General features: G+C 43.6%; 1 protein-coding gene across 1 annotated transcript in view; it reads right to left on the reverse strand.

Annotated features, from left to right (window-relative positions):
* Window positions 1-16,666, reverse strand: part of EXT1 (exostosin glycosyltransferase 1) — a 383,734-nt gene that overhangs the window by 55,207 nt on the left and 311,861 nt on the right. The window contains exon 4 of the mRNA XM_077493248.1: window positions 3,164-3,283. Coding sequence (XP_077349374.1) covers window positions 3,164-3,283 — 120 coding nt within the window. The remainder of the gene's footprint in view (window positions 1-3,163; window positions 3,284-16,666) is intronic.

Consider the following 16,666-nt stretch of genomic DNA (forward strand, 5'->3'; position numbering starts at 1 on the left):
CTGCTGGCTAAAACTAGCGGCGCTTTACCGCTAACGCTCGCACCGCCCCAGTGTTAAAAGGGTCCAAGTGTAGCAATATGGTTACATAGCATATGGACACAAGCTGTCCATATAGACCGTCCTCCACACCGCCGACTCTCACCGCTGTCAGTCTGCAATCGTGACCGGGAAGACTACCCTGCAGTAGAGCGATCTGAAAGAGAGGCTTGAAGCGCTCGTGGAATGCAACCTGGAAGGGATGACGTGGGATGGCGGCGTGGAGGGTGGTCTATGGCCATATATGGAACAAAATGTGGCTAGTTCAGCAGGGACCAGTCGCATTTCGATCCATATATGGTCATTCCCGTTGCACAGCATCCAGTCATTAGAATTTTGTCATCCAGCGGCTGCAGCCGCTGATCAATGTATTCTGATAGGGGGACTCCTTCAGTGTCAAAATACAATGTCCCAGTGGGGAAGACCTCACTTGTGTGGATGAAAACCCCCCCAAAAAAAAAAAAAAATGGCCAGCTTCAAATGGTGGTTGTAACCCTCAGACACAAAATATGAACAAAGCATATCCCATCCCTCTATAGTGTGTACTTGTCTCAATCCAGAGCACTGTCATTTCTGTCTGCTGCCTTGTCCCTCTGATATCAGCATGAATCACTTCTGACAAGTTTTCCTGACACCAAGAGAAAAATTGTGACAGAGGGACAGAGGAGAGATCTCCAGCTGATTGACAGCCTCAGCTCTGTTTCTGTGTGAGGGGGGTGGGGGTGCCTTCCCTCCAATCAGCTCCCAGAGCTCTCCTCACTGAGTGCTGCAGAGTGTAACTTCAGCTTTCTGTGCCCTTTTTCCTGAGCACTTAGGCAAGCTTTAAAAAATGCTGTACTTTGAATGGATGTAGAAAAGAGTATACTGCAGACAGACAGGTACAACTTATGCAAGAGGATTTGTTTTCATTTCTGTGCATCACCTGAGGCCAGTCACTTCACTGGCTAAATGTAAGGTAAATGTAAGAGTTTACAACCACTTACAGACTGCCCACCCGTACATTTACTGCGGCAGGGTGGCCGATCTGTGCCAGATCATGTACTTAGTACAAGGTCTGGGGCGTGTGCGGTCAGCAACCCGCTCCTGCTGTGATCACACACAGCAGGAGCCCAGCAGCAGGTACTATGGACTCGGTGTCCTCCAACACCTGCCGATTAGACAGCACACAGGCCTATGCAAAAAAATGCAGATTGCCTGTGTCGGAAGGGAAGGTACTGATCCTGTGTTTCTGCAAAGCAGGAACGCAGATCTTTACCTTCCCCTAGGCAAAGCACCTCCCCCACAGTGAGTAAGCACAACCTAGGCACACAATTAACCCTTTGATTGCCCCTGATGTTCACTCCTTCCCAGCCAGTGTCATTAGTATAGTGATAGTGGATATTTTTTAGCACCAATCACTGTATTAGTGTCACTAGTCCCCAAAAAGTGTCAGTTAGGTTTCTGTTTCGTCCGCCGCAGTTTCACAGTCCCACTATAAATCGCTGATCACCGCCATTACTAGTAAAAATAAATAAAACAAAACATAAAAACATCCCATAGTTTGTAGACGCTGTAACGTTTGCGCAAACCAATCAATATACGCTTATTGGGACTGTTTTTACCAAAAATATGTAGCAGGAATCACATTGGCCTAAATTGGTGAAGAAATTATATTTTATACATCTTTTTATTGGGTGTGCTTTATAGCAGAAAGTAAAAAATTGTTACGGTAATTTTTTTGAAACTGTTGGTCATTTTTTTGTTTATAGCGCAAAAAATAAAAGCCGCAGGTGGTGATAAAATACCCCCAAAAGCTCTATTTGTGGAAAAAAGGACAAAAATTGTATTTGGGTACAGCGTCGTATGACTGCACGATTGTCAGTTAAGATAACGCAGTGCCATATTGCAAAAAAATGGCCTGGTCGTGAAGGTGGGTAAACCTTCCGGAGGGCAAGTGGTTAAGAGGTACATGGAAGCACCTGGTGGTGCTTGCTTCCAAAAAAACAGCTTACATTTGTTACTTTTAGATTAAGCAATTGAATACTGTATGCAGGAGTAATTAAAATGTCAGGAAGGGACTAAGAGGATCTAAAAAACTAAAATATCTAAATATGAAACATATTAACCACTTCAGCCTTGGAAGGATTTACCCCCTTCCTGACCAGGTCATTCTTTTGCGATACGGCACTGCATCGCGGTCGTGCAACATTGTACCCAAACTAAATTGACGTCCTTTTTCCCCATAAATATAGCTTTCTTTTGGTGGTATTTGATCACCTCTGCAGTTTTTATTTTGTGCGCTATAAACAAAAAAAGAGACAATTTTGAAAAAAAAGCAAACAAATTTTTTGTGGCGTTTGCTATAATAAATATCAAAAAAAAAATAAATAAAACAAATTTCTTCATCTGTTTAGGCCAATATGTATTCTTCTACATATTTTTGGTATAAAATAAATAAATAAAAATCGCAATAAATATTTGCATAATGGTTTGCGCAAAAGTTATAGTGTCTACAAAATAGGGGAAATATTTATGACATTTTTATTATACATTTTTTTACTACTAATGGCGGCGGTGATCAGCAATTTTTTGTGGGACTGTGACATTGTGACGGACAGATCGGACACTTTTTGAATGACACCAGTGACATTTATACAGTGATCAGAGCTAAAAATAGCCACTGATTACTATATCAATGTCACTGGCAGGGCAGGGGTTAACATTAGGGGGCGATCAAGGGGTTAAGTGTTCCCTAGGGAGCCGTTTCTAACTGGGGGAGGAGTGTAATGACTGGGAGTAGAGCGAGATTGCTGTTCCTGATTACTAGGAACAGCAGATCTCTATCTACTTCCCTGACAAAACGGGGATCTGTGGGTTTACATTGACAGATCCCTGTTCTGGCACCAAGGAGCGATCGTAGGTCGCCGGCAGACATTGTGGCCGCCGGCCATGTGCATCGGCTCTGGCGTTGCGTGCCCCCTATAGCTCTTAAAGCAGCTGACCTACACCTACGGCGGTTTGTGCAGCTGTGCCAACTTACCGCAATATAATGAAGGCGGTTGGTTGGCAATCGGTTATATAAATATTACAGGTTAATTAGGAGACTGGAGGAAATCACAGTGAATAGGTCGAGCGTTTGGTTACTCACCTCTAGTGTTGTCAATACAATCTTCTCAACAGAGGAAAAATAAGCTTCCCACAAAAACTGTGTCTGCTGTCTAAGTGCAAGGATCCTATCGTGATGGATAGACCTGATTGTAGAAGGAATCTGTAAAACAAGGACAGAACAATCAACTGCAGCACACAACACTGTAACCTGATCAAATTAATACACTGCTGGGAGTACGGAGCTAGGCCTCTCAAGTGCCTTCCAGGAGAATATTGTTTTTCTGCCTTTTGTTTATGCTCCTAAAAGCAAAGGGAGAGGTGGGGGGAGAAAATGAAATAAATAAAAGTGTGAGTTACAAGTAAATTGCACTTGAGTAGAAAACTTTATTGAACCAAAGCAATTTGACAGCAAGGGTCACCTCGGCGGGTCTTGCTGTTGAATAATTCTTCTTGCCACAATGAAAATTGAAAAGCACATTCTCCCTTAGATGGATGAAATAAAGGTCACCGGGGTCATGAAAGAAACACTGATAATACAGAGGAGAGATTCATCTATTACAAGGGCTGCGAGGCAGCGTTCTACTTCCCTACATGGTGGTGGCAGCCATATTGATCGGCTTACTAATTGTTACACATAAACGAGGCATTTTATGATTAGGCCTCAGGAAAGAGAAATTCCACCTAGATGGCAAAAATGGGGCGAAAAAACGAAACATTTGATTTATGAGCAAATATTAGGCTGTTAATTCTATACATAAAACGTGACAATACAAAAGCTAAACAATGGTTTAGGCCACGCAATGTCTTACTCATGATTGGATTGAGGAAGACTTTGCTAATGAAATGGAATACTGGTCTTCTAAACCAGTGGTCTCCAAACTGGTGTCCGGGAGCCAGATGTAGCCCTCATCTGGCCATTGGACACCAAAAATGGGGCACCATTTTATCCACCGACACCAATGAAGGGGCACTATTCCTTCCCCTTTTATCAACAATTGGCACTATTCCACCTCCTAATACATGGGACTATTCCTCAGATTGACACTAACAATGAAGCACAATTCCTCCCACTGACACCAATGATAAGAGAAGGAAGATTGGTGTCAGTGGGAGGAATAGTGCCAGTTGGTATCAAGAGAAGGAAGAGTGCCCTGATACCAATTGGCACTATTCCTCCCACTAATAGCAATGATGTTGCATTGTATACTCCCATTGGTGCCATTGTTTTCTACACACATTGGCCTCATTCCAGCCCCCAGAGTCTCTGATGGACAGTAAACTGGCCCTTTGTTTGGAAAGTTTGGAGACCTCTGTTCTAAACCAAACACATCTGAAGAAATAAGTGCTTTTGCCTTCACTAAACCTTTTTTAGATCCTTTGTAGGTTCCTTTATGTCTCAGTGTACTATGACTTATTATGGGTATTATTAAAGTGGTTGTATAGTTTTTTTTTTTTTTACTTTTACCAACAGGTAAGCCTATAATAAGGCTTACCTGTAGGTAAAATGAATATCTCCTAAACCTGTACAGTTTAGGAGATATTTACTTTTCATGCAGCCGTTGACGTCATGCGGCGCTACGGCCAGACCTTGCCGGGAAAAAGGCTTCCACGCGCAGGCACGGGAGTGACGTATCATGGCTGTGGCCACTCACAGTGCCAGAGCCGCGATATCCAGGAGACATTGCAGAGGTAACACGTCAGCTCTCTCTGCGTGGATGCGGTGAGATACCGGCGCCTAGTTCTAACGTGAGTATTTCATAATGAGCTAGCAAGTGCTGCATACACACTAATGTATTATGAGCTGCAGATATAGAAGTTTTTTATTTTTAGCCGGGGTTCCCGAGACTGGAAAGTTATATCAAGGATTCCTCTGTATTGAAAAGGTTGAGAAAGGCCGCTCAACACATTCCAAGAAGGAAATCGTGTGAATCCACCTTTAGGACTCATATCAACAGGTGTTTTTCAGCATTTGACATGAATTTGAAATACATGTCAAATGCAGTTTAGCAAACTCTCATTGACTTTATTTAAGAAATACCCATGGCAGCTCACAGGTTGCGTTTGACCTGCTCTGCATTGCGCCGTGTTGCTTTGGACACAGCTTGTCCTATTGAGGTCCTCTACAAATCCCTGTATTAAGGCTCCAAGAAATGTAGTACCAAGCTGCTTTCCCTCATTTTAAATCTATTCCATTATATTAGAACAATGGCTCATGGAAGGACACTAAAACATGTAACTGCTTAGCTACTGCAAGAGGCAGAGGCAACATTTTCAAATACCTTGTAAAATCCCCTGGAAAAATACGGTATTTTGGCATACACAGATGAAACGCCTTCATTAAATTGGACGTCTTTATTACGAGGCTTGTTGCTAGACAAATCTCATGGATATAAAAATGATCCATGTTTCAATTTAATGCACATTACATGACAAAACTTGCAACAAAAGAGTTGTCTAACTAGTGAATATGTAAATAAGCCATCCGTAACAAAACAAGCGGATAAATACATTCCACAAATATTAAATAGATAGCTTGAAACAGCTGTTAATTAACCAAATACTGGGCAGCCATCCTAATGTAGCATACAGTTAAAGGCTACTTAAACCCAATTTAATGCTTAGCAACCAAACCCACCTCAGGCAGAGTCTGTTCGTAACATGCTGCCAACAAAATATTGTAAAAATAAATGGCTTAAAAATGATTGTCAAACTGTTCTCTGCAGCTCCGCTTTACAAACGATGAGAACATGTAAGAGATATGGCGTTTCGCACCGGATTTATAAATAGATTCAATTCGAACCCCTTCCCGATGGCGATCTGTATATTAATATTCATCAGCACTATGCCCTGTGTGATATATAAACACCCCCTCCTTCTAGAGCCAACAGCTTACCCTTTGCGCAACTGCTGGCTCTCAGTATCGGTTAAAACCAAGATTGGGTGCCCACCAACGATCGGGAACCAATCATGTGATCACAATGTCAGTTATGACAAAGACTTAAATGCACACTAGGGGATTCACTGGAAAAACAAACAAAAAAAAACAGAAGCTTCAACCGCCATCACGCTGCAGTGTTCATCTGTGGTGCCATCTATTTAATAATGTAACTGTCCGATACAGTTCCATTATTAAAAATAAACATATATTTTATTACATGCTGTTATTACAATAATAAAAGCATACTAAGGTTTGATTTTATTAAAACATCATGCCAAATAGCAGCCCTATCTTATTTGGGTATGTAAATTACCCATAGAGATACTGTCACATTAGCCGATATAGTTATATTTGGTACCATCATCTAGACAAACCCATGATCAGGAAAAGGGGGAAAAAATGGATTCCAGTTTAATTAAAAAACAGTATTGTTTTAAATAAGCTGTTGAAATATCAACATATGCCAATTATCACTTAACCTGCTTTTCTTGTGTTAGGACAACATCTTATCTGCAGCTTAATATCTGAGATCCAACCCCAAACCTATGCCCACTACCTGAGTACAGTGTGTATAATAAAGCAAAACAGTACTACAGTGAGGGATATGCTGGGTAATGCTCTACAACAAAATATATGTAACTAGGTCTCTAACAGGAGAAAAGACTTCTGGGTAAATGCCACTTTTAATAGACAGGCCCAACGAAAACTTCCCATAAGAGATTTTTTTTTCTTTTTTAAGTATTTGTTGGACAAAGCCATGCAACTAACAGCAATAGCAGCCTTCATATTATTCAGAAGGTATGCTTTTAAAAACCTTTTGGGCAGGTGAAATAAAAAAGGCTCTGATGACCATATTATTCTGTAGGATAGTTTGTTAATCTTGGGAAATCATTCCTCCCTCCCCCCCCCCCCCATGATGGCAAAGTGGTCCAGGTCCTGAGGCAGTGAAGCAAGTCTAAATCATGATGTTCCCTCCACCATATTTCACCATGGAGATGATGCTTTCATGTTGGTAAGCTGTGTCCTTTCTGCACCATACATATTGCTGCGTATTATTCCCCAAAAAGTCAACTTTTGCTTCATCGGCCCACAAAACATTTTCCCAGTAGCACTGTGGTTTGTCAAGGTGCCCTTTGGCAAATTTCAGGCGCACAACAATGTTTTTTTGGAGAGCAGTGGTTTCCTCAGTGGTGTTCTGCCATGGACACTGCTGTTTTAAAGACCTATGTATGGTAGACACAAACAAGGATGTGTGCCAGTTCCAGTGAGGTCGTCAAGCCTTTAGCTGTTACTCGTTGGTTCCTCTTTACCTCATTGAAGATTCTGCATTGTGCCACGAGAGTCATCTTGGCTGGGGGCACACTTCTAGTAAGAGTAGCCACAGTATTACATGGTCTCCATGTATAGACAGTATGTCTGTCGACTGATGTCAAAGCACTTTGAAATTTTTTTGGTATCCCTTTTCCAGCCTTATGCAGATCAACTACTCTTGATCGCATGTCTTCAGAGAGCACCTTTTTGCAAGGCATTGGTCAGATGATTCTTCTTATGAACAGCAATCTTAAAATGTTTGAGTGTCTTACCAAAGTAGCTCTAAAACACACCACCAAACTCATTTCATTAATTGAATTCCAGGTGAGCAAACTACTGACTCCAGTTAGCGTTCATTGAAGTAGTCTATGGGTTCACTCACTTTTTCCTCCAATATTGTGAATGTTTAATGGGTGTGATCAATAAAGATATGAGAAATTAGAATTGTTTGTGTGTTACCAGCTTAAGCACGTGTTTGTCTATTGTGACTTAGATGAGGATCAGATCACATTTCGTGTTAATTACTGCAGAAAAACAGTTAATTCCAAGGAGTTCATATACTTTCTTGCCAGTGTATGTGCATTTAATGTATTTAAGGCATGTGGTTTAATAATAAAAGCCTCCTCCCTTGGGAGTCTGCTGCAAGGTGCCACCATCTTGGATGTGATATCAATGGCCCCAGTAGACTCAGAGTTGTCATCCAGTGACACTCGACAGCAGTGGTCTCCAAACTGCAGCCCCGGGGGCCGGATGCAGTCCTTTGCTTGCTTTGCTTTTTGCTTGTGGCACTATTTTATTCACGGACACCATTGAAGGGCAAAATTCCTCCCAATGACACCAATGGTGGGGCACAATTCCCACCAATGACAATGATGGGGCACAATTCCTCCCAATGAAAAAAAAAAGATGGGGGATTCTTCACCCCCACTGATGCTCTGGCATTTTGTACTCCCGATGGCCACAATCCGCCCCTCCCCCCTAAAGTCTGAGGGACAGTAAACTGCCCCTTTGTTTAGAAAGTTTGGAGACCCCTACTATATAGTATTCTCCTTCTCTCCTGCTTTGGCAGCTACAAAAAAGGTTAAAGAGGGAGTCTGGCAAAAATGTTTATTGTTTTTTAAAGTCAGCAGCTACAAATACTGCAGCTGCTGTACTTTTAATAAATGAGCACTTACCTTTCCTGGAGTCCAGCGATGTCGGCAGCCGAGGCCGAGCAACTGCTCCGCTCTCGGCTGCTGCCGGCGCCATTCTCGGTGAGGAAATCAGGAAGTGAAGTGTTGCGCTTCACTTTCCGGTTCCCTACTGCGCATGTTCGAGCCGCGCAGCGCAATGGGAATGGTCCGCTCTGTCTCTGGGACCCGTGTGTGTCCCAGCAGACAGCACGCTGGGACAGGATGAGGCATAGACTCCCGTGGGAGTCTATGCCCGAAAGTGGGTGCAAATACCTGTCTTAGACAGGTATCTGCACCCCCTCCTCCCTGAAAGGTGCCAAATGTGACACCGGGGGGGGTTTTCCGAAAAGCAGCGGTTCAATTTTAGTGTGAACCTCCGCTTTAAGTATACGGTAAGAGGGGAGGCAAAGGAGCTGGACCAGCACAGAGTGTAACTAGACTTTTCCAGAAGCAAAAGCCGGCTATGACGCACATGGAGGAGGAGTACTATGCTGGAGAACTGACCCTTCTTGAAGTAGTCAACTTTGCTAGCAAGTGCAGAGGCACATTTCAAGTTATTAAGATATTGTTTATGGAAAGGAAAATGCTTCAACTGAGCTTTTAAAAATACTTGATTTTTCAAGCCTTGGCTTGAAAATCATGGCTCATCGCTCTAATGAGGCCCTGCATACATCTCAATAGTAAAATCGTTAAAAGTATGTGTGAAAAACAACTGCTGTAAATTACATACTTAGTCTCAAGGCGACCCCAAAAATATTTGCATTACTAAAAATTCTGCAGAAATAATTAGAAATTGGTAATTGCCCACAAAAGTAATTAGGCAAAGCAATAATCATATAAGAACATTAGGCCTAAGAAAAATAATAAACAGAAGGAGAGGGAAGGAATTAGGTGCTTGTAAAGATGATAGGTCTCGGAGCTGCAGAGGGAAAACGGAAAACTAGAATGGGAAACGAAAACGTGTGACTAAAAGGAGAAAAAAAAAAAAAAAAGTCATTTCCCAGGGCAGATATTCGGGCTGGCTGCCAGCTCCTTAAAACCAGCGTTAATTATGGAACAGTAGCTCTTCAATATGGAAGCAGCTGTACAGAAATGAAGTGCTACAATACAGGAGCGCAGGGGTCAGGAAACAACAGCTCCCCAATATCCAGTCAGACTCTCTCAGGAGCAGTTATGCTGGACATGTAATTATTAAAAATGGATTGCAATTGCGTCTATTCCTTTTCTTGGTGCTTCCCTCAGCTCAATGCTGCGTAGATAAGAGGATGACTACGCTGCAAGGTTTAAAGCAGCACTCTGCCTTGTACAAGAACACCAGCCCAAACACAGGCTGATGTACTCTATATTACCAATAGTACTGGGACGCCTGCCTTTATATGCACTTGAACTTTAATGGCATCCCGGTCTTAGTCCGAAGGGTTTAATATGGAGTTGGCTCACCCTTTGCAGCTATAACAGCTTCAACTCTTCTGTGAAGGCTGTCCACAAGGTTTATTAGTGTGTCTATGGCAGTGATGGTGAACCTTGGAACCCCAGATGTTTTGGAACTACATTTCCCATGATGCTCATGCACCCTGCAGTGTAGTTGAGCATTATGGGAAATGTAGTTCCAAAACATCTGTGGTGCCAAGGTTTGCCATCACTGGTCTATGGGAGTGTTTCACTATTCTTCCAGAAGTGCAATTGTGAGGTCAAGCACCGATGTTGGACAAGAAAGCCTGGCTCGCAGTCCAATTTATCCCAAACGTATTCTAGGTCAAAAAGGTTGAGGTCAGGACTCTGGGCAGTCCAATCAAGTTCCTAAACCCCAAAATCGCTCATCCATATCTTTATGGCCCTTGTTTGTGCACTGGTGCGCAGTCATGTTGGAACAGGAAGGGGCCAACCCCAAACTGTTTCCACAAAGTTGGGAGCATTAACCAGTTGCCGACCGCCGCACGCCGATGTACGTCGGTACAATGGCACGGGCAGGCATAAGGACATACATGTACGTCCCTTGCCTCCCGCGGGTCGGGGGCCCGATCGGGCCCCCGCCCGGTGCCTGCGGCGGTCGGTATTCGTACGGGAGCGATCCCGGACGAGGGGACGGCCATTCATTCATGGCCACCCCCTCGCGATCGCTCCCGACGAATAGAAATCCCCGGTGACATCACTTCCTCTCCTGTAATGTAAACACAGGAGAGGAAGTGATGTATTCTCTCCTCCGTGTCGGTATTTTTCGTTCCGACACGGAGGAGAGCGGATCAGTAAGTTGCACCAACACTCTACACACACAGTAGAACATGCCAGGCACACTCACACCCCCCCTTTACCCCCCGATCACCCCCCCAATTACCCCTGCCCCCCAGTCACAGTGACACCAATGTCATTTTTTTTTTTTTTTTTTTGCATTGGTGTCATTTGTGACTGTAATAACTGTTAGGGCAGTTAGAGTTAGCCCCCTTTAGTTCTAATGTACCCCCCTAACCCCCCCAATAAAGGTTTAACCCCGTGATCACCCCCCGTCGCCAGTGTCACTAAGGCTGGGTTCACATTGCAGCGGTTTATGAGAACGAATGTGATTCGCACCGCACTGCAGTGCAAATCACATCCGATCTCTGTGCGATTCGAGTTCAGCCATTCGCCGCACCCGCCACACCCGCCGCAAATTCGCACGGGACCCTTTTTTTGGCCCGCAGCAGAATCGGATCGCATGGGTGTTCACACCATGCGATCCGAGTTTGCAGATCGCACTGCGATATGCGAACTGATCTGGGGGTGTCAGTAACATTTCACTGACACTCCCAGCAGTTCGCATAGGGCAGTGTGAACTGCCGCCGGGAGGCATGCGATGCGGGAACCCGCCGCGGATTCGCGGCGTTTCCGCATCGCTCCAGTGTGAACCCAGCCTAATAAGCGATCATTTTTCTGATCGCCGTATTAGTGTCACAGGTGACGCTAGTTAGGCAGGTAGGTATTTAGGTTCGCCGCAGCTTTTTATAGCGCCAGGGACCCCCATATACTACCGCATAAAGCCCCCTGATTGCCCCCTAGTTAACCCTTTCACCAGTGATCACCATATAACTGTTACAGGTGACGCTGGTTGGTTAGTTATTTTTTTATAGTTTCAGGGCACCCGCCATTTATTACCTAATAAAGGTTTAACCCCCTGATCACCCGGCGGGTGTCATTTGTGACTAATAACTGTTAGGGCAGTTAGGGTTAGCCCCCTTTAGTTCTAAGGTACCCCCCTAACCCCCCCAATAAAGGTTTAACCCCGTGATCACCCCCCGTCGCCAGTGTCACTAAGGCTGGGTTCACATTGCAGCGGTTTATGAGAACGGATGTGATTCGCACCGCACTGCAGTGCAAATCACATCCGATCTCTGTGCGATTCGAGTTCAGCCATTCGCCGCACCCGCCGCAAATTCGCACGGGACCCTTTTTTTGGCCCGCAGCAGAATCGGATCGCATGGGTGTTCACACCATGCGATCCGAGTTTGCAGATCGCACTGCGATATGCGAACTGATCTGGGGGTGTCAGTAACATTTCACTGACACTCCCAGCAGTTCGCATAGGGCAGTGTGAACTGCCGCCGGGAGGCATGCGATGCGGGAACCCGCCGCGCATTCGTGGCGTTCCCGCATCGCTCCAGTGTGAACCCAGCCTAATAAGCGATCGTTTTTCTGATCGCTGTATTAGTGTCACAGGTGACGCTAGTTAGGCAGGTAGGTATTTAGGTTCGCTGCAGCTTTTTATAGCGCCAGGGACCCCCATATACTACCGCATAAAGCCCCCTAATTGCCCCCTAGTTAACCCTTTCACCAGTGATCACCATATAACTGTTACAGGTGACGCTGGTTGGTTAGTTATTTTTTTATAGTTTCAGGGCACCCGCCATTTATTACCTAGTCTCACTAGTGTACCCCTAAATTTAGGGGTGTCTACTTTCCAAAATGGGGTCATTTGGGGGGGGTTTGTGCCATCTTGGCATTTTATGGCCTTCAAAACTGTAACGCCCTTAGAAAGCCTGAAGGCGGTGCTTGGTTTTCGGGGCCCCGTACGCGGCTAGGCTCCCAAAAAGTCCCACATATGTGGTATCCCCGTACTCAGGAGAAGCAGCAGAATTTATTTTGGGGTGTCATTTCACATATGCCCATGGCATGCGTGAGCAATATATCATTTAGTGACAACTTTGTGAAAAAAAAAAAAAAAAAAAAAAAAGTTTGTAATTTTCCCGCAACTTGTGGCAAAATATAAAATATTCCATGGACTCAACATGCCTCTCAGCAAATAGCTTGGGGTGTCTACTTTCTAAAATGGGGTCATTTGTGGGGGTTTTGTGCCATCTTGGCATTTTATGGCCTTCAAAACTGTAATAGGTAGTGAGAAGTGAACTCAAAAATTTACGCCCTTAGAAAGCCTGAAGGCGGTGCTTGGTTTTCGGGGGCCCCGTACGCGGCTAGGCTCCCAAAAAGTCCCACATATGTGGTATCCTCGTACTCAGGAGAAGCAGCAGAATTTATTTTGGGGTGTCATTTCACATATGCCCATGGCATGTGTGAGCAATATATCATTTAGTGACAACTTTGTGTAAAAAAAAAAAAAAAATTTTTTTTTTGTCATTATTCAATCGCTTGAGGCAAAAAAATAAAATATTCAATGGGCTCAACATGCCTCTTATCAATTTCCTTAGGGGGTCTACTTTCCAAAATGGGGTCATTTGGGGGGGTTTTGTACTGCCCTGCCATTTTAGCACCTCAAGAAATGAGATAGGCAGTCGTAAACTAAAAGCTGCGTAAATTCCAGAAAACGTACCTTAGTTTGTAGATGTGACAACTTTTGCGCAAACCAATAAATATACAATTATTGACTTTTTTTTTACCAAAGACATGTGGCTGAATACATTTTGGCCTAAATGTATGACTAAAATTGAGTTTATTGGATTTTTCTAATAACAAAAAGTAGAAAATATCATTTTTTTTCAAAATTTGCGGTCTTTTTACGTTTATATCGCAAAAAATAAAAATCGCAGAGGCAATCAAATACCATCAAAAGAAAGCTCTATTTGTGGGAAGAAAAGGACGCAAATTTTGTTTGGGTACAACATTGCATGACCGCGCAATTACCAGTTAAAGCAGCGCAGTGCCAAAGTGTAAAAAGACCTCTGGTCATTTACCAGCAAAATGGTCCGGTCTGAAAGTGGTTAAATTGTCCAAAATGTCTTGGTACGTTGACGTCTTAAGAGTTCTCTTCACTGGAACTAAGGGGCTTAAAAACAACCCCAAACCATAATCCCCCCTCCACCAAATGATTTGGACCAGTGCACAAAGCAAGGTTCATGGACACATGGATGAGCAAGTTTGGGGTGCAGGAACTTGACTGTCCTGACCTCAACCCCATAGAATACTTTTGAGATAAATGACAGCAGAGACTGCGATCCAGGCCTTCTCGTCCACATAAGTGCCTGACTTCACAAATGCGCTTCTGGAAGAATGGTCAAACATTCCCATAGGCACACTCCTTAACCTTGTGGACAGCCTTCCCAGAAGAGTTGAAGCTGTTATAGTGGCAAAGGATGGGCCAGCTCAATATTGAACCCTACAGACTAAAACTGGGAGGCCATAAAAGGTAATGTGCGCGTAAAGGCAGGTGTCCCAATAGTTTTGTCAATATAGTGTATGTGCCCTTAAAATGGAACTAGACCCATCGATTTAACAGTTTCAAACAGTTACATTTCTGGCTAGTGCTATCAAACCATCAAATGGCTGGTGTCATAACTGATCACATGTACAGCATCATGGCAGTTGAAGATCAAAACAGAGATCAAGATGGCAGCTTCCGTGACTGAAACCGAAGATCCTTGTTCAGGCACTTCCCATTACAGGCTGGCAATGCATTGTCCCCGTCTGCCAAATGTGCTACTGGATTGTCACCTAGCCAAATGGACTTCAGATGGAGAATACAAGTGTCCCTTTCTGCACATATACAGAGGGGAAGGTTACAACCTACTGCTTGCATCCTGCATTGGAGTGATACTCCCTCACTTCCTGTGTGGCCATGTCAGGACAGAAGGTGAGGGGAAATCTCATGACAGGGCCACAAAAAGCAATGACCTGAGACAGGTTCTGGTCCTCCCTGGCTCTATCCAAAAATGTGATGTTTTTAGCTGTATTTTCACTTCTATGGAACGGGCTTGTTGCTGGGACATGATCTACGGAGACAGCTGAATTTGTGTGATTGTAGCAGTTATTTTTCATGTTCACGTGCAGCTTTTTTTTTTTTTTTTTTTTTTTTTTTTAAGGCTTGCACTGTATATACAACAGTTGTATCTAAATTTATCTGCCAAATGTTATCATCGCCAGAAATAATCTTCATGCAGGCAGAAGGACTGGGTCCTGCAGTAGTTGCTATGGTTACAGCAGGCCCCTGCATCAAGACCCACTTCATAAAAGGTATAGAATACTCCATTCCTGGGTTTCTCCATCCTTCTGATTCAAATTACCAGACAGGAAAGGCAACTCTGTCCCATACAAAAAAACAAAAAACAAAAAAAACAGCCAACTTGTAAAAGATGATAAATTTAGTCCTAATCTAATACAGACCCAAATCTCTCTATGCAGAATCTAATTGTGTGGTTGTGGTGCAGCCAAAAAAAAAAAAAAAAAAGGGTCCTGCAATTTTTTGGTGTGAATTCGGTGTGATCTGAACCATACAGAATAAGGCTGAAGATTTGCATGTGATTTGAACCGGAACGTGGTGCGATGCCTGTTCAAAATCACATGTGGTTCCGCATACTGTATAATGTGAACAGAGTGCTAAAGTTCATAAAACATAAAAAAAAAAAAAAAAAAAAAACACGAACGAACGGAGAAGGACTATGTCCTTTCACTTTTTCTGGACTTAAAAAACGTGACAGATTGGGGGTATCCGGATTTAAACAGACAATTCCATTTACATCCAAGGGCTGTTGGAGCCATCACAGGTCCGCCCATCTCCGATTTGCCAATGCAGACAAACAATGAATGGGAACGGATGGCAAAACACGGACATCTGACACGCTACGATTCAGCAGGGTGATCTGCTTACGGCTCCCCTGATGAGTGGAGCAGATCCATGTAATAGGGGCCTTAGTCTATCCTAATCACCCCTAGTTAAAGCGGTGTTCCAGCCGTAAAAAAACACTTAAGCTGCTGACTTATTAAGACACTTGCCTATCCAGGGCGCCCTCGGTGACGGCCGATCCGTCCCTCGTATCGTGTGCCGGAGCCGCCATCCTCACTAACGGAAACAGGCCGTTTACTACTGGGCATGCGCAAGTCCCCCGGCGATTTCTGAATGGGCGGCTGTCTTCTGTGACACACACAGGTCCCAGAAGACACCACGCCAAAATTTCCCAGAAATCAAGGCGAGGAGGAGAAGACTGAAGATCACAGCGGAATAGGAAGTGGTAGATTAGGACGATCTGCCTAGCAACAGGCATTTCTGGTGAGTAAATTTTTTTTTGCATTTGTATGTAATTTTTTTTTTTCAGGGTGGACCTCCACTTTAATTCACTAAGCCCTTTTTTCCTGCTGATTGCTTTTTATATTTCTATTTATATAACCATTAACCATACTTTTTTTACTTATATTTGTATAATCTGCTAATTTTTTTGGTGCTGCATTAAAGTGCAACCCCCCCCCCCCCCCCCCCAAAAAGCAGACTTTCATTTGTAAAGGACTCCATTGCTGTGTACCAGAATAACACTTTTAGAACAGGACAAATTATAAAATAAAATTTATACTTATTATAGTTTTTTTTTAAACCAACGTTGATCGAATTAGGAAAAAAATGTGTGTTAGTATTATAACAATTTTTTGTCAATGAATTGAATGAAAAATGTAATCATTTTTGCAAGCTAATATCACCAAAAGAAAAAAAAAAAAACATGCATTACTTGGTAATGACAAAGTTCTTAGCGAACAGGCCCATAGCGGAAATGTAAAAACTGCTCTGACCCAAAGGGGGCGTTGAGGTGGGACACCTGAAGTGGTTAAACTATTTAAGAGTAACCTGGGAAGTTCAGTTTCTGAGTAGTCGGATGGAGCGGTCATTTGGACGGGTCTGGTTGCACCTCTCGGTTACGTGATACAGACATTT

Source organism: Lithobates pipiens, unplaced genomic scaffold (assembly GCF_037356315.1).
Source record: "Lithobates pipiens isolate NorthernLeopardFrog02 unplaced genomic scaffold, aLitPip1_a1.2 Scaffold_19, whole genome shotgun sequence".
Taxonomy (NCBI): domain Eukaryota; kingdom Metazoa; phylum Chordata; class Amphibia; order Anura; family Ranidae; genus Lithobates; species Lithobates pipiens.